Source organism: Carya illinoinensis, chromosome 15 (assembly GCF_018687715.1).
Source record: "Carya illinoinensis cultivar Pawnee chromosome 15, C.illinoinensisPawnee_v1, whole genome shotgun sequence".
Taxonomy (NCBI): Eukaryota; Viridiplantae; Streptophyta; class Magnoliopsida; order Fagales; family Juglandaceae; genus Carya; species Carya illinoinensis.
This window is the reverse complement of record NC_056766.1, coordinates 26,489,095-26,514,661: the sequence shown is the minus strand read 5'-3', so window position 1 is coordinate 26,514,661 and position 25,567 is coordinate 26,489,095. Positions and strand designations below refer to the sequence as shown.

General features: G+C 35.4%; 3 protein-coding genes across 7 annotated transcripts; 2 read left to right on the top strand and 1 right to left on the bottom strand.

Moving 5' to 3' along the window:
- The first annotated feature begins 13 nt into the window (after positions 1 to 13).
- LOC122296249 (alcohol dehydrogenase-like 6) lies at positions 14 to 7,398 on the top strand. 2 transcript variants are annotated; one of them, XM_043105800.1, is made up of 10 exons: positions 14 to 199; positions 380 to 516; positions 2,131 to 2,168; positions 3,663 to 3,985; positions 4,609 to 4,691; positions 4,804 to 4,879; positions 4,971 to 5,032; positions 5,150 to 5,245; positions 5,350 to 5,511; positions 7,109 to 7,398. In XM_043105800.1, the coding sequence occupies exons 1-10, from the start codon at positions 160 to 162 to the stop codon at positions 7,220 to 7,222; spliced, it is 1,131 nt and encodes a 376-aa protein (XP_042961734.1). In that variant the 5' UTR covers positions 14 to 159; the 3' UTR covers positions 7,223 to 7,398. The 2 variants fall into 2 exon arrangements, with proteins under 2 accessions (XP_042961734.1, XP_042961735.1); XM_043105801.1 differs by lacking the exon at positions 380 to 516 and having other exon boundaries at positions 59 to 199.
- A 1,176-nt stretch (positions 7,399 to 8,574) lies between these two features.
- LOC122296248 lies at positions 8,575 to 25,141 on the bottom strand. Of its 4 annotated transcripts, none has more exons than XR_006238444.1 (6): positions 24,828 to 25,141; positions 22,807 to 23,653; positions 19,481 to 19,647; positions 12,390 to 12,640; positions 9,225 to 11,451; positions 8,575 to 9,129 (listed from the first exon to the last, which is right to left on the bottom strand). XR_006238444.1 is itself a non-coding variant. In XM_043105799.1 (5 exons), exons 1-4 carry the CDS (start codon positions 25,004 to 25,006, stop codon positions 12,433 to 12,435), a joined length of 1,401 nt encoding a protein of 466 aa, XP_042961733.1. In that variant the 5' UTR covers positions 25,007 to 25,141; the 3' UTR covers positions 8,575 to 9,097; positions 12,390 to 12,432. The 4 variants fall into 4 exon arrangements, 2 of the variants coding, with proteins under 2 accessions (XP_042961733.1, XP_042961732.1); XR_006238445.1 differs by having other exon boundaries at positions 9,225 to 11,418; XM_043105799.1 differs by lacking the exon at positions 9,225 to 11,451 and having other exon boundaries at positions 8,575 to 9,097.
- Positions 8,759 to 9,661, top strand: LOC122296250 (NDR1/HIN1-like protein 6). Its single transcript, XM_043105802.1, has one exon. The coding sequence runs from the start codon at positions 8,759 to 8,761 to the stop codon at positions 9,506 to 9,508; it is 750 nt and encodes a 249-aa protein (XP_042961736.1). The 3' UTR covers positions 9,509 to 9,661.
- Positions 25,142 to 25,567: the final 426 nt, after the last annotated feature.

Genomic DNA, 25,567 nt, shown 5'->3' with positions numbered 1-25,567 from the left:
CAATTCACTGTTGCCAATTTCTTTCTAACGACCTCTACCAAACCCGCCTACCTACCGCGCCACTAGCCACCAACTCATTATTCATCGTTCCAGAACTGCTCGACTTCCCCAGTTAGCTGCTACCATTCGCTTCTTCTGATTCGAAAGAACCTCGATCAAATGTCTTCCATCAAACATCCCCACGTGATTACCTGCAAAGGTTTCTTCTGTTCTCCTACTTTACTTTCGGCATTTCTCGTCATTTTTTCATGAAATGACTAGCATTTTCTTGTATGTTCATGTCTGTCTCTCTTCTTCTTCTCCTCGTGTTTGGACGAGAATATGATTTTTTTTTTTGTTGTCTTAATATGTGTCATTTATCTGGGTTTACTTATATAAGCTGCGGTGGCTTGGGGTGCTGGAGAGCCATTGATGATAGAGCAAGTTGAAGTGAGTCCACCCCAACCCATGGAGATTAGGATTAAAGTTGTCTGCACCTCTCTCTGCCGCAGCGATATCACAGCTTGGCAGTCCCACGTACTTGCTCTTCGTCTCCTTCTCATTCTTCCCCTTTATTTCTTTTGACTTTCCTATACGAAAGCATATGCTGTTTTGAAGTTGTATACTTAAAATTTTCTACTTAAATCTTCTCTTACGTACTTCTGGGTTTTTGGTGAATAAAGTTGAAACCGAGAGAAAAAATTGCTTACTTCGCGGTCAAGTACTGTTGTTAAGAGAATAGGACAATTATATATGCAGTTTGACTCTATCACTTTTCTCTTTTAATGTTACATTTCAGACAGATTAACGTGGTGCTACCGTGCTGCCCCTTCTAAAAGATTGTGGGGGAAAATTGAAGCTTCTAAAAACTTCCAAGATAGGAAAATAGGCCAGCTATTAGGGTCCTAAAGATGCATTGCAATATGATTCAAACTCTGTGATAGCTAATAATTTGATAATTTAATCTGTGTTATTGGGTAAGCATCTTCTTTCAAGAAGACCGAAGTTAACATTGTATATGGAACTATAGCATTGTCCATAGCATTGGATTCATCTTGTACCTCACCATATATGGACAAAAGTTTTATTAAGATGTCTGTAACCATGAACATATTTTAATTAGAAAGTTATGCAACAAGGGATTTTCTGAACCAAAAACTAGTGACTTTAAGAGGGGGACAGGTGTGCCACTATACAAAAACAAGTAACTTTAAGAGAACTTATGGCCTTAAGGGCTAGAAACTTGGCAAGTTCAAGGAAAGGAAATTATGGCCATACATGCTATCAATATTGTTCATATTCTGAGCTCTTTTTACTACCTCTATTGATCCATGAACCTGGAGGACAATCTTTGAAATGTTTACCACATCTAAGGGAGTGGGAAGGGTAATGACTTAATTGTCTTTACATTAAAAACTCATACATCCATCAATACCACCTTGTTTAATTTCACAGCATGATATGTTTTGTATGTTCTGAATATCTCTCTTGAATTGAAATCCCTGGCTAGAAGAAATTTATGGGTTAGGAACCTAGTCTCGGGATAAATAAATTAAAAAAAAAAAAAACTGTAAGTGCTCACTCGAGACAACATAATTATGAATCCAGCTTAACATCTGTTAATCCTAATTCGAAGCAGATTTAAAAGCATAAATTAGATTGAAAGGTGAATTTATAATTCTCATTGTTTCCCTTGCTGAGGGATTGAGATATATGGGATATGCTGTTAAGTATTTCCATGAGAAGATCAGTCAAACAAAGTAAAGGGGCCAAAATCAGGATGTAAGAGAGAACATTTTCTGCTAGAACACAGTAGAATTTAATATCTTGTTTTCAATGCTAACATTCATGCCACTTCGAAAAATAGTGCATATGCCAGCAATGACTTCTACATAACTATGTAGCATTGGCTGGAAACGGAACATTAAATAATATGATAATTCTAGGTTATTCGCCAATTTCCTAAGCATTAAATCTCTTTAAAGTATGTCATCTTTGTTACCTTCCGGAAGCTGAAGTCATAGTTGATACACTGATATACATTTTCCGCTGCACTTCTCACCTTAGTACTTGGTTATTGGTTGGGTGGTGGGTAAAGGGAGCTGCAGGGGAATGCTCTCAGGGTCTGACACAATATGCTTCTTTTTCCAGGCTATATTTCCTCGAATATTTGGCCATGAAGCATCAGGGTAATGCTGACTTACTTCCTAGTAATTTGATTGCCAATATATATTTTCCCATGAATGCTTTTTGATTTATTTATATAATTTGATGAAATTAAGTCTCTAGATCTTTGCTTATACTCGCAAAAACATATTGAGTTTAGAAAAAGTCATTAATATCATCGAATCTCCAAGCAATCATAATTGTTTTGTTGAAGATCTAAAGTGGTAATGAAGTCCATTTGATCTCTGTCTTCCATTCTAATCTACTAGTGCAAATCTAAAATTCTTGGTTTTCAAGGTCTAATGATCTACACTCTTGTGATGTAATGACCCAAGAAAGGCCCAAGCCACATCCGGGCCTATACTCCGAAAGGACTAGTTAATGTTACAATTGGTGCCCCTTTATAAAAGATAAAAACTTCTCATTTCTAAACAAAGTGAGATCCCATTCATCACATTCCTATGCACAATTTGGGGTATTACAATCTCCTCCCCTTAAATCCCTCATGTGCTTGTTAGGCCATTACATCCCGTCATAACTGGGAGTGCTCAAGTCCTACACTTTTGCTTGAACCTAGCTCTGATACCATTTGTAACAACCTATGAAAGGCCCAAGCCACATCTAGGGGCATACTCAAAAAGTACTAGTTAATGTTAAAATTGGAGTCTCTTGAAATTCATTATAAAGGGCAAGAACTTCATTCCCAAGCAATGTTGGATCTCATTCAACACCTTCTTACTCGTCCATGGTATTACATGTGATCTCAACTCTACATATGGGCAGGCTTATATGATTTCAGGAGCACACCAGAATTAAAGTGAGCAGTCTCATAGGAGTTGGGATTCAATATTTTGAAGGAAAACCCTTCATAGATTAGGATCAAATCATAAACTCAGATCTCTCCAAAGAGGTGGGATTCTCCCACACCTGATTACATCTATTACATCTCACCCTTAAAAACAACCATAATTATTTTTTCCTGGTCTGCATCAAAATCTCTCCTCTTTTTTGGCCAGCCTTCTCTCAACTGATTTCCTTGAATGTTCATTTAAGTATAAGGAGTCATGCTAATTGACTTGTCCATATGATATGCACAGCAATAATTTGGTTATACACTGGATGCTAACAGGATTGAAGACAATCATGTTTGATTGTACCATTTTGTGCATGAGATAGTCTAGAACATTCACTAAGATTGAACTTTGGTAAAGATACTGGAAAATTTGCACCAAGTTTTGCAGAGTTAATACCATGAGGATAATCAGTCCGGAAAATTCTAAACATAAAGCCTACACACCACACACCATACTTTTTTTAATTTTTTTAAATTTTTTTCTTTTATCAAATGTTTGATATATAGATAATGAGTAAAAAAATTTAATTAGTTTAAGAAGAATAAACTCAAAAAGAAAATTGGGAAAAATAAAAATAAATAAAAAAATGTGTGATGTGTGGGCTTATGTGTAGCAAAGCTCAATGGATACTGAACTTTGGATTGATTAGTAGCTTTTTCACAGGGTTGTTGAGAGTGTGGGGGAAGAAGTAACTGAGTTTCAAGAGGGAGACCACGTGCTTACTGTATTTACTGGAGAATGCATGAAATGTAGACCATGCAAATCAGGCAAAAGCAACATCTGTGAAGCACTTGGTTTGGAAAGGAGAGGTGTAATGCATAGTGATCATACGACACGCTTCTCGATAAATGGGAAGCCCATCTTTCACTATTGTGCAGTCTCAAGTTTCAGTGAATATACAGTGGTGCATTCGGGATGTGCTGTCAAAGTGAGCCCACTTGCACCTCTGGACAAAATATGCCTTCTCAGTTGTGGAGTAGCCGCAGGTAAAAACTCCAAATCATGATTTCATAAAGTCTGATGCCACGGTGCCCACTGTTTTTTCCTTTTTAAACACCAAATCAGGATAATGCCATAAAGTCTGGCACTCCTGCACCCTTTGTTTTTATGCATCTGTTTTACACCTACACATGCACTTATGCACTAGGATCTTGGAGTTTCCATGGTTTCTGGGAAGAGCGTGGGCTGTATATTACCGGAATTACATCAACCACTTGGGATACAGTTTTTTTCCTAATCAACCTATTTTAGGCAAAATTTTGGTAGTGAGACCTTGAATAAATTTAATTTTGTTTTGGTATATCTTAGTATGAAAACACATCATGGGGATGCAAATGGAAATGTAATTATAGTTAGGTAAATAGTAATGTCACTCAACTTCTATACCGTGGTAGAAATATTTGTGTGTATCCTTGTTTAAGCTCTGTGAAGCAGAAAGAATTTTTGGTTCTGGGCGAGTTGCTCCATGTTAAAAAGGAAAAGAAGAAAAAGGAAAAGTGGAGGTGCACCTACATGCATATTATACATGCTTATGCTCGTTTCTTTGTGCTATGGAAAAGGAATTCTTTGTTCTAGTTGAGTCTGCTTAACAATGGGGTTGTTTTATTAGGTTTGGGTGCAGCTTGGAATGTTGCTAATATCTCTAAAGGATCAACAGTGGTGATTTTTGGACTTGGAACAGTGGGCCTTTCTGTAAGTTTGCTGGCACAGTAACATTACTTCTTATCTGTGTCCTGCATTCTATCTGTATCCTCAATAAGAGCATGGAAATTAGTTATCCTGACATTACTTCTTGTAAGACTAGGTTGCACAGGGTGCCAAACTTCGGGGGGCATCTCGAATTATCGGTGTGGACACTAATCCGAAGAAGGGTGAAAAAGGTACCATGACTTTTGCTCTTTCATATTATTGGCAGCAGTATTTCGAGCCATTGTAACATTCTTTGTTCGTGTTGTGCTCTTATTGCTGCAGCAAAGGCTTTTGGTATAACAGAGTTTCTTGATCCAAATCACTCTGATCAACCTATTCAACAGGTTAATAGAACTAAGCAAATGACTGTCAGACATTTTATTTACCATCTGAATCTTTATCTGAATTGGACCCCTTGGAGCATTAAGAAACCAACATACTGATTGGTAAAATTCTTTCAGGTTATTAAGCATATCACTGGTGGAGGGGCAGACTACTCATTTGAATGTATAGGTGATACTGGAATGATAACTACTGCATTGCAGTCATGTTGTGATGTAATTCTCTCGATGTCCCTTGTGTCATGTTTTTGTCTTTAAGGAAGCATTTTGAATTGCATTTTTCATTTGAATATTTCTTTGTCCATCCATGTTTCTTTCAGGGGTGGGGTATGACTGTTACTCTTGGCGTACCTAAAGTAAACCCAGAGATAAAAGCTCATTATTCTCTATTTCTCACTGGAAGAACGTTGAAAGGATCTCTATTTGGGGGATGGAAACCAAAGTCTGATCTTCCCTCATTAGTAGACATGTACGCAAAGAAGGTAAGTGGATATGAAAACTTCTGGTAGAGTTGCGTGACCAAACTTTACCTCTTTTCGCTTGTCAAATGTGTAGATCTGCTATCTGCAATTTCTTGTTTTCCATAGTGTTAAGAGCATCAAATTTTGGAGTGGGCTTGCTCAGCCATAAAACATGCCACATGTTTGTTTCTAGTAGGGTTCAGTAACACAAAGCTCTGAAGTGCGGAAACACAGCTTGAGATACTTAGGCCATTACCCTAATAGAAATATGGTTGCATGGGTACTTAAGAGAGTACTGGTTTTGAACTTCGAATTGGGTTATATAAAATTTTGCACAGTACATAAAGCATATTAATTTAGGACTACAAAATTTTGACACCAATGTGCTTTTCAAACATGTTTGAGCTTCAGTCACTGACTGACCCAAATATAAGATTTTGATTAATTTTGATTAGATCAAGTGGGGGAGTTTCCACTTGAATTACGCAAGTTGCATTTGCGGGAAACTCCTTGCCAAGGGCCAAAGACTTTGTTCACAGACACCTGGTTCCAATAAGAAGAAAAAAAAAATGTCCTTCCTGCTCGGCTGTTTGTAAAAAAACTTATGCATTTTGCAATTAGCAGCCTTATTCATTTTTTTACTAACCCTCTATATGTCACCACTGTTGATTCGTTAAAAATTAGTTTTTTACTTTTATTTTTGGGCTTTTTTATATTTTCCACATGTTCTTTTATGGCTTTTAAAACTTATTGTAATTTTTATTTATGTTTTGGTTATTTATATCTTTTACATATTTTTATATTTTTTTTTCTTTTGTACATTTTTTGTTTCTTGTCTTAATTATTTTTTAGGTTTTGTTTGAAATATTCTTGGCTTATTTTATTTTAATTTATTTTCGTTTTCTTTTTTTTGTTTCCTTTTTATTTATTTATTTTGCTTTTTAAATGCTTTTGGCTATTTTGAACTATTTTTTTGTTATTTTCTTTATGGCATTTGACCTGTGATGCTAAGTCGGTGATTTGATGGAAGGTTTTAACCTATTAAAAAAACTTTTAGGCCCCTATTAAAAAAAATTTATCCATCAGAAAGGTTTCAAACGGATAATTGATGGAAGGACCTTTTTATTTAAATCCAAAACCTAAAGGGTAAAAAGTCAGTTTTGAAAGTCCAATGATCATTTTCTAAGAAAGGATATGTGAACCCAGGGACTTACCCCCCCTCTTTTTACAGGCATTTTTACCTCAACTCTCCCTCTCCCCTCCTTCCCCCCAGAAAGTCCAAACCCAAAATTAGTAAAGGAATAATAGATAGAGAAAATAATTGAATACAGAAAGCCTAGCAGGAATAATGCTCCAGGGAAAGGATGCCGATTTATGAAATATGAATCAAGATGACATCGTGCTATCTTTTGCTGGATGATATTTACCTGAAATCTGAGGTTGAAATCTATCCTAAATTATGAAAAAAAAAAAGAAAAAAGGAGGAGAGAATTCGAGATCAGCCTATACCCTTTGGATGAATGTGGTGAACAGTGCATTCATTTCCAATTGTTGTGTTCTTATATGAATAACTAGATAGTTGATTAATATGTATTTCTTTTCACTACTTCACCTGCAGGAAATTCAGCTTGAGGAATTCATCACTCATAATATTCCATTTGAAGATATCAACAAAGCTTTTGATCTCATGGTAGAAGGTAGTTGTCTGCGTTGTGTTATTCACATGAAATAGAATTAGATGTACTAAATTTGATTTGACATAAATATTGCTTCTGTATGTGAGGATCTGACATTAATCTGAGGATTTTTTTAATGTAAAAGTGGTGCCTGTGGAGGACTCTGGTTTTGGGGTTCTTGTGCTGCATGGAACTATATGGTTATGGAAATAAATTTCAGTGTATTTACCTCTATAGTTATTTAATCGAATGTCATATTTAAGGGCGTAGATGATAAAGTCACGAGTCTAATCCAATTGAGAGTAAGTGAGTTATGAATTTGATACCCATGAAGGCTTGTTTATTTAAGAGCAGTGCATGAGTGGCATCAAAATTTTCTACTTTGAGATTAAGCAAAACCCACAGCAGCATTTCAGGAGAAGATGAAGAGAGTTTGTCGTCTCTTAGCCATGGGCCAAGTCTCATTTCGCAAGCCATTAAAGCCCAACTGGTGTCTTATAGAACTTAAATAAAATAGAAATGAGAGAAATTCGTAAGCGCCGAGCAATCATTTTAAAAATGAGAATTATTATAGATACAAGAAGATTATATACAAATAAATTAATAAACTGACGTAATTTCATGTGATACGTTAGATTTATTTTACAATTTACAATTTGATGTATTACATCAAGTCATATCAGTGTTATATCAGTTTGTAAATTTACATTTGTGTAATTCCTATATAGCTAAAGTATTTTTTATTGAAAAAAGTGAACATGAGACTTACATAAAAATAAAAATAAAATAAAACAATGAGAAGAAAGAATAACTCATTTGGTAGAAAATTACGGATTAGTCCAATGCTTCTCTCCATGTTTACGTACTCTCCTTTTTTTCTTACTTTCTTTTATTATTTCCTTCGTGCTGCATTTCTTTTCTTTTTCCTTTCAAACCAAAACGCGAGGAAGTTGTTTCCAAATATTCTTCCTTTCTTTGCTTCTTTCCTTACATTTTTTTTTTTTTTTTTTGCAAATTGTATCTCCTTTCTGTTCACAGTCACGTATTCATGCTCTTTTTTTCTTTCTTTTTTTCCCTCCATCCTTCTTATTAATTAGTAATTAAAAAGACGTGCCTTTTTTTTTCTTTTTTTTTTTTTATGGCACAATCTGAAGCCATGTTTTTCCACGAAACCTACCTAATGAGAATTATGTGCTCCAGAGTGTCGCATGCATCCATTTAATAGAGAAAGATTCCCGCCAATGAAAGTTATTGAGTGGGAACTGCATGCGTAGCTGAACTACCTCTATATATACCTTGGCCTTTGTACGTGTAGTTATTAGGTGAGGAAGGTTAGACTCCAACCCGTTTCCTCCTCTGAAGAACAAATTAATCAAGCCACCACCCCCACAAAAGAAACATCAAAAAGGAAAAACAAAAAAAGTCAACTTTGGAAGACCAACTAATCCATCTATAAAACAGTACAGATTGCAGACACTTTACAAGGCTTCTGTTGGACATGAAATTTAGTTGCAGAAAGAAAAAGGGTGGGTTCTATCACTGTGGAAGAGGTGCATATTTGTTGAGCTCAAGAAGAAAATATATACATACCAATGGCAGAGCACCAAAGAATCCATCCAGTGGTGGGCGTGGAAGCCCCACCAACAGCTCCCTTGGTGCCTCATGGCTCGTCGATATCAGAGAAAGGTAGTCCCGTTTGGCGTCCCCCTCTGTTAAAGCATTCTGTTCCGGTGATCCAATTCCATTCAAGGCCAGCAAAGAGTAGTAGTTGTTGCAAATGCATATGTTGGACAATTAGCCTCCTTGTTCTCCTACTAGTTATAGTCGGAGCCACTGCTGGAATTCTATACCTAGTCTTCCAACCAAAGCTTCCGTCATACTCAGTTGATAGCTTGAAGATAAGCAGTTTAGGGCTCAACATTGACATGTCCCTATACGCAGAATTCGATGTGAAGATCACGACCTATAATCCAAACAAGAAGATCGGAATTTACTACGAGAAAGGGGGCCAGTTGAGTGTGTGGTATGCAAACACTAAGCTTTGTGATGGGGAATTACCAAAGTTCTATCAGGGACATCAAAACAAGACAGTACTGCATCTGGCCTTAACTGGCCAAACGCAATATGGTAGCACTTTGATGACTGCAATCCAGGAACAACAACAAACTGGAAGAATTCCTTTGGATCTTAAGGTTGATGCACCGGTGGCAATCAAACTTGGGAAGCTGAAGCTCAAAAAGGTCAGGATCTTGGGGGAATGCTTGTTGGTCGTGGATAGTTTATCTGCTAATAATTCCATCAGCATTAAAGCCAGCGATTGTAGGTTCAGGTTGAAGCTTTGAATTCATCACTATAGATTTTGAGTTATTTGTCTTTCCACAACTTGCTGTGTCTCCCACGTTTTGGATGGGAAACTTGATTCTTTTTCCGTCATACATATCACTATTCAATTGCGTTGTATTTAATAACAATATGACACATACTACGAGTGTTTCCTTTGATCTTCATTTTCCAATCTAAAATTTTCATCGACCTGGTAATTGAGAAGAAACTATCATTCAAGATCTATAGACTTTTCTGGGTATGTATCTGCAAATTGAAGTTCTTCAAATCTCCCAAAAAATGGTTCAGATCTTACACCTCAGCCTCTCTTACATTACCTTAAATAATTAAATTTAAATATAATGGTTGAAGATTGTTGGTGAAATTACATAATAATGTAATAAAAATTACAATAAAATTAAAATTAAAACGAAGCCAGTTTGAACTGAGATACAAAAATCTCGCTTTCTTTAAGGAAATTCAAACCCTCTGCAGTGTACAAAATCTTATATCAACCGGTTTAGCAGAATTTCTCTTGACTTGATTTATCCAGAATACAACAGCCCAACTGATTGTCGTACAGCCCGAACCAACTCTGCACAAGTGGTTGAGCCCAAAACTCCACCAAAGGAACACCTTTTTTTTTTTTTTTTTCCTTTGGAAATACTCTAAAAAATATAAACTCACTAAGCTTATTTTCCTTATCTCACTTATCCAAAATATATTTTTTTTCTCAGACTCGTACGTCCAGTAACAACCAAATAAACTAACATATATATTACTTATTGGACAAAAAACCAAAACGTCCTGGACACAAACGGGAAAAATAATAAAAGCAACCAACTTAAATAACCCTCTTAATAAACTTCAAAGCCAACATTAAAAAAGAACGGTAACATGCCCGTTAACAACAACTTGAATATATCAATATCGATGGCATTGAATCTGCCATTTATGTGAAGGAAAGCAACGGTAAAAATAAATATTATTAAAAACATTCCAACAAAGACTTAAAGAAAACTATAAAGAAATTACTGGAAATTGGAACCCTAATCGAAAAGGTATTCCATGACATGAGTATGGTATCCATCAGAAAAATACCGAGGTGGTTGTCGAAATCAAATCAGACATTGTCATTTTCTCAAAAAAATAAAAATAAAAATAAAAAGGTAGCAATGGCAGTGTCAATTTTCTCAATCAACATACCTAAGTGGGTTAACAAAACATCCTTTTTGGACCCCACTGATTCATAAAATACATTACTTGTAGAAGTTTAGTAAAACAGAAAATTGACATTTGGGGCCCCCTCAATACATACTCAATCGAAATACAGATTCAATTGATTGGTAACTTATTGTAGAAAAGCAAACGGATTTTCCATAAATGGAAACTTATTTTTTTTTTGTTTTTGAATGAAATGAAAAGTTGTCTTTATTAAGATAGTCGTCCATACTTTTTTGTGTTAATCAATTGAACTCTGTGTCTTTGTATATCAATGCAGAATTCAAATTTGGCCGCAAAATTCATTTTACTATATTGCAAATAAACTAATAATTCATATTTAGAACTGTAATAAGTGAATAAATTAATAATATCCTATATTCATAATTTTCACATTCTTGTTTGAAAAATACTCGCTACAATTGATTAGTTTCTGGACCTCTGGTTATGGTTTTGCTTGATTCCACACCCCAGTTTTAAGTAAAACCCTAGCAGTAAAGTTTCCAAAGATCAGTGTACTAAACCTTAGTTGTCTCGATTAGCTTAAGCCTGATGCAAAGGCACAAAGCCCAGGGAGCAGAAGGCTCGTTTGAGCTTGGCATCACTGCCAGGTAAATAGGATTTGGCAGTATGAAGTATGAACCACCCTGTCCTGTTTGAGACTATGCCATAGTGCCATACGGAACTCTTATTCCAACAGCATTGGGATCTTGCAGCAACATAGTGCTATGAACATTAGTGCCTACAATGCAATTCCAAATACTAAAATTCTAGCTAAAATCTACTACGTAATTAGAAACATATGAAAGACCCCAGATGATGTTTTCCTAGGCATGGAAACATTTACATCATAAAAAGAAATAAATTTATAAAAGTTGAGAAAACTCATAAACACTACCATTGCCCGTCTTTTTTTTTTTAAGACTCAAGTTTCTAATTCTAACTAAAATAATACATATTCAAGTTTCTAAGTCACGATGGTTGGTTGAATCCCTTCACACTCATCCCACCCTAAAGATGGGCTTGAGCCCCAAAACATTTGAAAAAATTATTAAAAGTTAATTTTTCAAGATTTTTTTAAAGGTAAATTCTATTAAAATTCAATTCCCCCGCACCTCCTCCCCAAAATCTTTATTTGTATGGTTCCCCCCAAAGTAATTTCCGGTAGCGTGCTTCTATTTTCTTCTGCATATCTATTTTTTCCTTCAAGGTGTAGGAACTTGGGTGACCGGGACACTGACAATCTGTGTCTAAAAAACAAAAAATGACACTGACAATCTGTTGGTCCTTTGAAGTGCGTCATTGTGGCAGAAGTTATATAAGTTCTTCAAGGCAGATGGATTTCACACCTTTGACTAATTGAATTAGTTAACTCTTGCCATGCATGGATCATGTCCTTGGCAACATAAATATACATATAATAGATCAAGTGAGGAATTTTTTAATTCGGGGATTAATTCACATGGACAAATTGGGTATTCCTCATATTCGACATTTTATGGCTAAAAAAAAAGTGTTGAGTTGTAACCACGGTTTCCCTCCGCCACAAGTGAGGAATTTTTTAATTAAGTGTCGAAGGTGCTGCCCTCCTTTTGGGCCAAAAAGAAAAAAAACAGAGAAAAAAAAAAAAATATATATATATATATATAGATCAAGTGTATCCAATTGAGATCGTCTTACCTGCAATGGATATTTATGGAAGCATGTCTTAACATGTATGAGATTAATCGCCAGTTAAAGCTCGTGGTCTATGCTCAATGGTAAACAGGGACATTCCGGTCTGTGAAATTGCTCTAACAAATGCCATATTTGCAGTTAAGGTTGGAGCAAGCCAGTAATCACCGGTGCCAAAAACTACCTTGTTCTTCAATGCCAGCTTTCTTGTAGTTGGCAGACCCATAACACGTTGTGAAGGACTATCCGGCACTAGCCTGTTCAAAACCTCAAGCTTATCAGCTCTGAACTTCATGAAAATTATTTACATGGTATGAATTTCATATAGTTACGGTAAATGGCACAAAAAACTTGAAAATTTATTTACTTAATGTATTTTATGTGTGCAAATACACACAGTATAACTTACGGGTATGTGAAACTCAATTTAGTTTGAATAGGTTTATCCTAGACAAAACCAACTAGCCTAAATAAGTTTCAATTCCATAACTTAAACCAAAAACCATTAAACATTGGACCTAAAGCAACAGATCTCGCGTTTGATTTTGGTGCAACGTTCCTTTTATGAGATTCTTTCCACTAAAAAATATGGTATCAATGAAACCTAAGATTATTTCTTGGAATGTTTGGGGGCTTAATGATTGTAGAAAATGTCTTCAAGTGAAGAATTTGATACGTAAGTGGAGGGCTGATGTTATATGCTCTCAGGAAACCAAGTTCAAGTTTGTTAATCAATCAATTGTCAATAGTTTGTGGAGCTGTTATTGTGTGGAGTGGGTTGAGTTAGTATTGAATGGGGCTTCAGGGGGGCATCATTGTCGTGTGGGATAGGAGGGTTGTGGAGTTGATAGAACATTATTTGGGAGAATATTTGCTGACTTGTCATTTTAAGAATGTAGATGATGGATTTGAATGGGCTTTTGCAGGTTTTTATGGTCCTAATTTGGATAGTAGTAGGAGTATTTTATGGGATGAAATGGCGGGCCTTCGCTGCTGGTGAGATCTTCCTTGGTGTTTTGGAGGGGATTTTAACATTACTCGGTTTCCTAGCAATCTAGTGGGGGATTCTTACTTCTCTCATGCTATGACTGTCTTTTCAGATCTGATTTTCAAGTTAGATTTGATTGATTTACCGATGGCGGGTGGGGACTTTACCTGGTCAAATGGAAGGGCTTGGTCTAGGCTGGACAGATTTTTGGTATCGGCCACTTCGGAAGCGTATTTTCCTGATTTGAGTCAGAAAAAGTTACCAAGAATTTGTTGTGATCATTATCCCATTATGTTGGATTGTGGGGGCATTATCGGAGGGCGTAGATACTTTATATTCGAAAATATGTGGCTGGAGGATGTGGTGGTCATCTTACCTTTTTCCTGGTACTCTGAGTTTTGTATTAGCTGGAAAACTGAAAGCTCTAAATCAAGATTTGAAGAAATGGAATGCAAAGGTGTTTCGGAACATGGAAAATAAGAGGAAGCATCTTTTGGTACAGCTGCAGTGTTTGGAGGATAAGGAATTGATGAGGGATATATCCGGTGTGGTCATGAAGAGAAAAAAAGGGAGCTGAATTAAAGAAGATCACTCTAATGGAAGGAATATCTTGGAGGCAAGAATCGTGAGTTCTTTGGTTGAAGGAAGGAGACAAATGTACAAAATATTTTCACCAAATGGCGAATTCTCATCGAAGAAATAATGCTATTGAGATCCTTCATGAAGGTGATAACATTCCTTCATATCAAGAAGCCATCAAGGAACATATTGTGAGCTTTTATGAGAAGCTGTTTAAGGAAGAATACTCTTGGAGACCTAAGTTAGATGGGCAGATTTTTTATTCCATCGACCAGGTGAGTTCAGAATGGTTGGAGAGTACTTTTGAAGAAGAAGTACTTGAAGTGGTTAGAGGAATGGCAAGGGACAAGGCACGGGCCGGATGGTTTTTCAATGGCTTTTTTCCAAACTTGTTGGGACATAGTGCGAGAAGATATTATTGAATCCAAAATTTCAAGTTTCATGTAATTATATAACTACACATGGATTTTGATGATAACAAACAAATTCAAAGATTAAATGAGTCTCAAACTCAAGTTGTCTACACAATGGAATCAAGCACATCAAGGAACCAAGCATGAGCAAGAAGGGAACAAGTTCACATTAAAGCTCATAGAGTAATGTTGTAAATCTCTTAAAAAATTTGAAATTAGGATTAAGGTTCAAAATTAATATTTTATCATAAAGCATTAAAATACATTTTCCACATATGCATTAATATTTTAAAAATTAAATTTGAAAATTTTGAAAGATGATTGATTGTCATCCTTCACATATGCATGACATGATTAAAATTTTAAATTTTAAAAATATTAAATATGATTGATTGTCATCATTCACATATGCATGTTTTATTTGAATATTTTCAAAAGTGATTAATGTTTTTTTTGACTTATGCAAAAGGTAGATGATTTTGTTTAAAAAATTTGAAAAATAAATAATACTCCTTTTGTCATATGTGAAAAGTAAAAAAATTAGGTTTGAAATTTTTGAAAAGTAAATGATGTCGTCTTTGACAATTGAAAAAGAAGAAACTTTTATTTGAATTTTTTGAAAAGTGAATGATGTTGTCTTTGACAATTGAAAAAGAAGAAATTTTTCTTTGAATTTTTTGAAAAAGTAAATGATGTTGTATTTGACATGTAAATCTTTTTAAATTTGAATATGAAGTCTCATATGCCTATAAATAAATCATTTGAGAGCTTCAAATTAACAATACCAAGAGATATCATTGCAAGTTTTTCAACCTTCATTCAAAGTTTTCAATCTCTCTTCTCTAAACATTGAGCCTTAACCCTTGTTCATTTTGAGAGAGATATAGTTTGCACTGTATTGTTCTTATTTCACTCATTGAGGAGTGTTCTCTGATAACCTACTCACTATCAGCTCTTGTATCAGTAAAAGGATGTGTATAACCCTTGTGCGTGTAGAAAGTGTTCTATACAGGGAATAATTAAATCACGTGTAAGGTGATTGCAAGTGTAGAAAGTGTTCTACACGGATCCTTTGTAGCAGCGGTGTTGTTCAAAGGTGTAATAGGTTTCTATCTTCACCTGAAGGAGGTTGAATGATGAATTTGAGGATCTTCAATGGATAACTTGAGACGAGGACGTAGGCAGTGGGACCGAACCTCGTTAACATACTGAGTTTGCTTTTCTCTTACCCTTACTCTTTATATTTATTGTTGTTTTGTATTTTGTTTATATTTTATATTGTGTATTTGATTTATAATTTTTAATTTTTAAATACAACTCAATTCACCCCCCCTCTTGTATTAGTCATATGGGCAGCAGATATTATGAAGGTTTTTTTTTTTTTTTTAATTTCACTCATTTATGAAATTTGAGAAAAGTTTCAATGTTACATTTATGGCACTAATACCTAAAAAGGTAGGGGCTGAGGAAATGAAGGATTTTCGGCCTATTAGTTTGGTAAATGGGTGTACAAGATCATCTCTAAGGTGCTAGCTAATCGCAAAAGTGTGGTTATAGAAAAAATTATTTTGAAGTCTCAAAATGCATTTGTGAAGGGGAGACAAATTCTTGACTCAGTTTTAATTGCTAATGAATGTTTGGATGGTATAATCAGATTGGGTGGATCTAGAATTTTAGTTAAATTGGATATCAAAAGACATATGATCATGTTAGTTGGGAGTTTCTATTGTACTTACTTGGGAGATATGGTTTTGGAGAGAAGTGGTGTTTATGGATCAAGTATTGTATTTCAATGATGAGATTCTCCATTTTGGTGAATGGCACCCCGGTTGGGTTCTTCTATAGTTCTCATGGCTTGAGACAAGGAGATCTTTTATCTCCTTTTCTTTTCATTCTAGTTATGGATATTTTGAGTAGAATGATTAAAGCAGTGGTCGAATGATGTTTCTTGTCAGGTTTCGTGGTGGGAAAGGGGTCTCGAAGTTGCTTTAAAGTCCCACACCTTTTTGCCGACGACACTTTAATTTTTAGTGTGACGAATCAAGACCACCATTCTTTGAGAGCCGTTTTGTTAGATTTTGAAGCTATTTCGGATCTTAAAATCAACTTATCTAAGTCTGAAATTGTTCCAGTGGGCCCCATTTCGAATATTTCAGATCTAGCTAATATTTTGGGGTGTAAGATATCTTTGTTGCCATTGAGGTATCTTGGTCTTCTTTTGGGTACTCCTCTCCTCACAAATCTATTATGATCTGGGATGGGGTGATTAAGAAGATCAAGAATAGGTTAGCTAGTTGGAAAAAGTTATATTTGTCTAAAGGGGGGGTAGAATTACTTTGATGAAGAGTACGTTGTCTAATCTTCCTACTTATCCCCCTCCTCTTTTTCCTTTGCCAGCGAGGGTGGCAAATATAATTGAAAGGAATTTTTGGAATTTCTTGTGGGGAGGTAAAGTGGAGGAAAAAGAAAGTTTCACCTGGTAAGTTGGAATAAGGTTTGTCAACCAGTTTCTTGTGGAGATTTGGAGGGTGCAAAATTTGAGGCTTGTTAACAAAGATCTTCTTGGAAAATGGCTTTGGAGATATCATATTGAGAGGACGCATTATGGAAAAATGTTGTTGACATTAAATATGGGAGGGTGTGGGGGAGTTGGTGTTCTAATGAAGTAAGAGGGGTAGTTTGTGGTGGGTTGGGGGGAGTTCGTCAATCATGTAAAATCCAAGGTGGGGGACAGGGCAAGGATTCATTTTTGGCATGATATTTGGTGGGGGGATTCAGCTCTCAAGAGTGTTCACCCTTCCCTTTTCAGGATTGCTAGGGATCAAGATGCTGCAGTGACTGATTTTTTGACTTTTGTGAATAATAATCTACGATGGAGTGTTGATTTTGTCAGAAATGTGCATGACTGGGAAGTGAATGTACTCTCTGATTTTTTTGGCAGGTTACATGATTTGAAGATTGCTCAGGAATGGGAGGATGGTTTGCTGTGGGTTCATGCAGGAAATTCCAGATTTTCAGTTAGTTCCTTTTATAATGCACTAACTTGTCATTGTGTCTATGATTACCCCTGGAAAAACATTTGGAGAGTTAAGGTGCATAGTAAGGTGGCATTTTTCTGTTAGTCGGCGTCTCTTGGAAAAATTTTCACTACAGATTACTTAAGAAACCATGGACTTTAAGTGGTAGATTGGTGTTTCATGAGTAAGAAAGATGGTGAATCTGTTAGCCATCTTTTCCTTCATTGTGAGGTGGCTAAGACATGGAATGAGATTTTTGGTAGGATGGGCATTGCTTGGGTGATGCCTAAGCATGTGGTGGATTTTCTTGCATGTTGGAAATGTTTTGAGAGGAGTCAACGTATTGTTACCACTTGGAAGATGATTCCTTTGTGCTTGATGCGGTGCCTATGGTTAGAGAGGAATGGGAGGTGCTTTGAAGATAAAGAATGATCGGTGGGAGAACTTGGGCTAAGGCTTTTGTATTGAATGGAGAGAATTTTCTTGATTTGCTTTAGTCATTTTTGGTTTCTAGAGTGTATGTAGGTTTTTTTCTCTTGTATACTTTCTGTGTACTTGGGCTATACCTATTCTTGGTAATAAAATCTCTTATTAATTATAAAAAAATATATATATATATGGTACGAAAAAAAAGGGAGGGTGCTTCTGGTAACATGAGTTCAGAAATCAACATTCAAACTGCTGAGAGATATTTAAGATACTATACATCAAGTCCAACACACTAAAGAACTTATTGTATCACCATATACCATATCATGTTGGTAGATAGCGATCTATGCATGCATCAGTATTTTCTGAAGACCAATTAAGAAAATACCATATCATAATGCAAGTGCATTAAACGTTATAGACAATATGCTGATTTAAGAGGATAATTAAAAGCAAGTTCATTAAGTGGAAATCTCATTTACCAGAACGCTAAATTTATTTCCTATCTTCTCAAACAAAGTAATTAATAGACATATGACTTTACACCAAATAAATAGATAACAATCTGAATTACTTAAAGAATGGACAAATTGTTTATAACAGAACCTAGAAACCAATACTTTATGGTTATTTCACGTGAATTCTCCAAGGAACACACTAAACATTAGTGACAGCTTTGTAGATTCAACTCCCACCGATGTACAGAGATATTTACCTCCAAAAAAAAATCTAATTAATAAATTGCTTCTCTTAGCAAAGATGAGACACACTGAGCTCAAATTTGCATATTTTCAGCTACAGTAAACTCTATTAGCAGGAGAGTAAGCACATGGATTTTTTAGATCCTTTCCATTTAAAGAGAATTGCATTTGCTTATTCAAGGACATGGTAGAGTTTTCTTTGCTGAGAGAGGGTGGAGGAAAGAACTATGGCGGAATTTATGACCCACTGGAATGTTCCTAAACAGTAACAAAAGTTGAAATCACAAGAAGGTGGATCATGTGACCTTATGTGAGTTTAACACAAAAGCTTTCCATTTGTGGGGTGTGCACATGGTGTCTGTGTGTAAGAACAAAGAAAATATTCCTCGAAGAATTTACACATAAAATAAATAAATCATAATGCAAGCACATTAAACGTTATAGACAATATGCTGATTTAAGAGGATAATTAAAAGCAAGTTCAATAAGTGGAAATCAAATTTACCAGAACACTAAATTTATTTCCTATCTTCTCAAACAAAGTAATTAATAGATATATGACCTTTTTTAACAAGTAATTAATAGATATATGACTTTACACCAAATAAAATAGATAACAATCTGAATTACTTAAAGAATGGACAAATTGTTTATAATAGAACCTAGAAGCCAATATTTTATGTTTATTTCACGTGAATTCTCCAAGGACCACACTAAACACTAGTGACAGCTTTGTATGAAAAATTAACTAAGAAGCCTTTCTTACCCATTAAGATTGGAATTCTTTTAACCTCAATATACTGAGTACAGAATTAAAAAACCTATCTCACAAAAAAAGAAACATACCAATGATGATTGTATCAAATCAGTAAATAATTAAGCTGATTTTATAATGTGCACATCTATGATTTTTATCATTGTTGCTGATTATAGTGGTTCAAGAAGGAAACAAACTAGTCAAGAAACTCACATCAGACACTTGAGTAATTGATTGGCTCTGAACTTCTCATCAGGCCCTCCACACATCAGTACTAAATCCATGAACTCTGAATGAACACTTTCACATATTATGCCTCTCCTTCCAGATATTACACCACCCAGTTCCACATGAATTGGATTCTCAATTTCAGACATCACCTGCCAAAAAAGAAGACAAGATTGCGTCAACTAGAACATGGATGTTAATACATGCCGGGAGTATTGAAGTGACAAAGCACACAAAACTCCATTGTTGCCAACACATAAACATAGACTACCATGTGACTGCCATGCAGAGAGGGAGGAGAAGAGAGAGAGAGAAGGGGGGGGGGGGGGGGGGGGGGGGGGGGGGGTGGTGGTACAGGGCTCTCTGTGTGTGTTAAATAATTGTGTCTAACATTTTGATAGGGAAGGGGGGATGTCAAACGGACTTTTCTAAAGTCTATCTACTGACCCAGAGAAACTACTAGTCATATTTGTACTATAACTCTAAACATACTAGTCAATTTTGAAGTTTCTCCAGAATCACTTCTAAACCCATTTTCATCTAGTACGTAGCCAGTGAGGGACTTAGCACCCATAACTACCTTTATTACTTACCCAACATTGTGGGTTATACAACTGTTCCCAATGGGGACCAACGTATTACAACCCCCCCTTCTTTATTTTTTTCTCAAATTCCTAATGTCCTTGTCAGATTATATCATATAGCGCTCCAATATCAGATGGTTGGCCTTACCACGTGGCTCTGATTTTTAATTTTTTGACAAGTGCGTGGCTCTGATTTTTAATGACCAAGGAAAGCACTAGTCATATCTACACTATAACTATATCAGCACTATAACTCCCAAGGGGCTAGTCAATTTCAGAGCTTTCCTAAAATCACTTAAAAAGTCCAGTTTCACCTAGCATGTAGCTGTAAAACTCCCTTCCCATAGGTTAGGAGTGTTATGTACTTTCGTGCCAAGTGCCAAGTAAAGAGACCCAACATAATAAAAATACCTCATTTATTGGAAGTAACTTCCCAAAAACATAGCATAAAACATATATATATATACATACATATTCTCATAGCAAGAAATTTAAAACGAATCTTTTGGTGAAAAACACTTGTTAACTAAGTCTGAAAATCCCTTGAAACATGAACTATGCCTGGCTGGCTGCTCATCAACACTATTTTCTTTACCTGTACATTTAAAAACATAAAAACAAACAAAAAAAAATTAAAAAAATGAGTTGAATACTCAACAAGTAGTACATCAAACAGTAAACATAGGGTTTCTTTGAAAAACATGCACGCTTAATACTTTTACGTAAACACGTGCCATGCATAACTCATTGAATTTATCTTTTGCTTTCTTTAATCATATCATTATCTTCATGGCCAACACGTATTAACCCTGTGTCCAAGGTTGTGCACCGATTCAAATGTCTGTAGCCACAAGGGGAACCGCTTAACTTATCATAACATAGATATGGTGAACAATGCTTAGGTCCATGGCTTGCACGTCCACCCATAAATGCATTGGTACCATGCATTTCTCATGGCCATTCTTAAAGCTTCTTTCATAACTTTTCTTTTATCTTTCTTATCATGATGCATGTCAAACACATAGTAAATATAACTGTTGATAATATCTTTAGTGAAAACATATCATGGTGCAGGTAAAACACATAATAACTTGCCATTCAAAAATCACTTTCATCATAATTTGGAACATAAAAAAGGGCTTTCAATATAGGGCCATACATACATAATCCTTTAAAAACATTGCTTACCAAACACGTAAGGATATGATCATGCTAATTACCTCTTTGCTTTTTTTTCAATCTCCTAAAATTGCAGCAACTTTCCTAGGGTTAGGGATGGGTGTTCTTGAAACACATCACGTGAGATTGCTATAAAAACTTTCTAGACTCACAGTAGCCTCCATTTTTCTAGTTTTCAGTCCATATGGTCCTTATGAGGCCTGAAAAACCTAATAATAGGGCTGTACCGTGTACGAATTTAACTCACCGTTGGCTTAGAAAAGGGTTCTAATAATCCTAATGGCTAGGAGCTATGAGGAAAATATGTTCCTATTTTTTGGACCCATTTAGAAGTCATAGGTGGGGCTGATTTCTACTCCCTCAGATCTATAACAGCTCATATCCTATCTAGAAAGAGTCCTAAAACAGGCTGGTGCAAGAATTCTTCTAAAACAACCTAGTGTGGATAGCATTCATCTAGAGGGTTTCTTGGCACCTAATTGGGTTCTAACTTACCCAACATGGATTGATTTCCGATTCTCACAAATTTAACAGCCAAAAATCAAATGGGCTTTGGTTAGAAAAAAATTGGGCAGGGCCTCCTAATGGGCCTTTTTAAATCTAGGTCCATATTTTCATATCCAATCCTATCTCCTCAATACTAGATCCTCAAATAATGGGTACGGACTAATGGGCTCCATAAAGAATCTCCCTTTTAACCTTAACAAAATTGGGTCCATTGTCCAAACTTAAAAAATCTTTATCCAAGCCTATAAAATTTGGATCCGGGTGTTACAATAGCGAATGTGGGATTTAGCATTCTTGACTATCTTTATAGCTTACCACTTTATGTGGATTATGCCTATTCCCAATGTAGGACTGCAGTGTTACTGTTGCAACTTATTGGCTCGCTACTGAGTATTAGTGAAAGAGAATAGGAAAATTGAAAATTTTATGGGGTAATAGGTCACCATTTCTTTTTTGTCTTTTTCCTTGTTTTCGGTGTGTGAATGGATCAATCAAAGTATCATGGAAAAACTATTCAAAAGAATGGGGACATTGATGAATGAAATGAAGAACTGCATCTAAGACTACCATCTAATTGTAGAATACCTTGAAAGTTATTTGAAATACACCAGAGAAACTGCAAAGGGAACTTTTTATCATAGGAAAATTTGGCAGCAAAGAAGACCACCATCTGATTGTAGAATACCTTGAAAGGTGCGGGTAATATGCAAGAGAAACTGCAAAGAGAACTTTTACCATGGGAAAAGACAGGCAACAAATGAGTAGTTGACCCATGTCAGTTTTATGTGTTGATTTGCCACATCAGTTGAGTCATGCATGGTAGGATAGTTATGTCAGACCATGTTTTAAGCAGTATGCCTACTAACAAAGACTTTACATATCATGCACTTTTTTACACACCACGAACTAAGAGAAGTACAAGGAAAGAAGTTCATCAGCATTCAGACCCCACCAATGCTGCTCACACCTACCAAATGTATCAGTTCCATACTAACACAACTCGACAAAGTGGAAGTAAACACAAAAATAAAGTGATTTTACCTGTCCAATCACAAACTCAAAGTTTCCCTTAAACCGCTGTCTCAATGCACTCTCTGGAGTACCCAAAAGTTTCTCAGTACCACCATTACTGATCCCTGATACAAGTGCAATCAATGCTGTTGTATCAAAATTTATAAGATCAACTTCACTTAACAGCTCCTTCATTTCAGAATATTCCAAATTTTTAACTTCAAAAGGGCAGTATTTCATCCTCGAAATGAGTGAACAAAAAGGATCACCCACACTTCTCTCCGCTAGCTCTCCTGAAAGCCTTGGTGTGACTGCAGCAACACTTGCCCCTTTCAAATCATATCCAGGACTTGAAATGATATCACCAATATCATCAACCTTTATTTCAAGCACACATGCATCTTGGTACGATCTTGCAAGCACATTTATCCACTCACCATCCAAATCCTCAGAGAAGTCAAAATCAAAAACGGAGAACTCCAATTCAATCTCAGATGCCCCAAATTCTTCTCTGAGTTTCTCTCTAACAAAGTTTCCAAGACCATTCGAGAAGAAAAGAATGATCGAGTAAGGTTTCAATGTCATTGAAGACCGAGCTGCAGCAAGGACTTCTTCAACTCGCAATCTCAAGCCCTTACTCTTTTGACATCTATCCCAAGGAATGTACCTTGGGTTCCTATCAGATACAATAATCCACACAGGTTGCCTATTGAGAGTACAAACTATATCAACATGGACGCCTTTAGAACAAGAATTGGTTTTCAACCCATTCCAATCTGTAAATGATACAGGTATTGGCTTGCAAACTCTGGAAACACCGGTTAGACATGGCTGCTGGAGAATGTGAACGATTGCTTCGAGGTGCCCAATATTTGAACTGTCACCACATAGAAAAAATGATCAAATCTTAGTAATCACTAGTTTCTATTTCAAGAAAAGCAGAAACACAGTTACCACTTATGGCCAATTACTTGGGAACATCAACTAAAGAACAAAAAATGACCCATCCAGGATTACCAATGAACCTTACTTATTAGATTACAATGCAGCCCCACTAGAAAACATAATTGTGATACCCCATATGATAAAAGGATAAGGTAGGTGGTGTATGTAATCCCACATTGCTTCGGAAGGAGAAGTTCTTACTCTTTATAATGTTCCAATGAGGCTCCAATTGTATCATTGACTAATCCTTTTGAACTATAGGCCATGTGGTTTAGTCTTCCATTGAGACGTTACAAATGGTATCAAAGCCTATTCCAACCCGAATTGTGGGATTTGAGTCCTACCACCTAAGACGGATGGGCCCAACAAGGATGTCGGGAAATTAAGGGAGAGAGATTGTGATACCCCATATGATTAGAGGATGAGGTAGGTAGTGTATAGGATCCCACATTGCTTGAAAATGAGAAGTTTTTGCTCCTTACGATGTTCCAATAGAGTTCCACTTGTATTATTGACTAATTCTTTTAAAATATAGATCGTGTGGTTTGGGCCTTTCATTGGGACGTTACAATAATTGATAATCTAATTCAGAATAGGCATCCTAAACCCCCCTTACCATTTACTCAACCTTAGAGATTTGGACCCACTAATTTCTACTAAAATGAGTATGTTTTCACCGCACTTTTCTCATCTCATCTCATCTCATCTAATCATTACAATTTTTTAAAATTCTCACACAAAATAAATAAACAATTCAACTTTTTCAAATTCCAATATAAAAATAATATTAAAATAATATATTCTAATAATATTTTATTCAACTTTTAACTTTAATCTCAATTTATCTCATCTCATCTATCTCAAAAAAAAAACTAGTGCACGTACGAAACAGTTGAGATAAAGTTTAATACTAGTTCACATACGAAATAGTTCACAGAGAGCACCATCTTTGCCAGGTTTTTTTTTTTTTTTTTTCTAATTTTCTTCTTCTATTGTATAAAATCGGCAAAATCAGCAATTCTCTCGTTAATTCAAGTATAATCTGAACTGAACCAGACGGGTTTTACAGAACATAATGTTTCAAGATCAATTTGTGGAAGGCTGACCTGAGGCGTGTGGAACAGCGAGTGGGACACCGGGAGAGGAAATTGAGCTCGGACTGGGCGAGTCTAAGGAGAGTGCTCCTGCATGAGTCGATGAGAGGCAATCTCGGTGTTCTATCTATGACGACCCAGCATCTCTTCTTTGCCAATTCCAATTCTTCTGCAATCCCACTCTCCTTCATCTTTTTCTACAAATATTCGCACGCCGACTTGGATGAATACAGGCTTTACAGCCGAAGTTTCTAAGAAGAATTCTTGGCTTATTCTTGGCTTACATTGGATGCTTTCTTCGAATCTGTAATGAAGCAATTAAGAGGATTGGCATTACTTTGATTAAATTTATCTTTAAATTTAGTCAATATCAATAATTTTTTACATTTATTTATTTTATCAAAATTTAATTTTTATATTAGATTACTCATTTATTCTCTATATAATAATAAAATATTATTAAATTAATAAATTTTTTATTTAATTTATTTTCTCATATTTTGTAATTTTATCAATTAAATGTTAATAATAATTATATTCTAATTAGATTAATATTAAAAAAATAATTATTAAATATTAATAATAATAATTATATTATATTACATTAATATTAATATATTATAATTAAATTAATTTATTTTCTGTTTATGTTTAATTTTATGATGAATTATTACGCACATAATATTAGTTTTAGTGATTGCTATGAATTAAATTGTTTAAAATATAATTTGAGACTTGAATTAAATAATTTA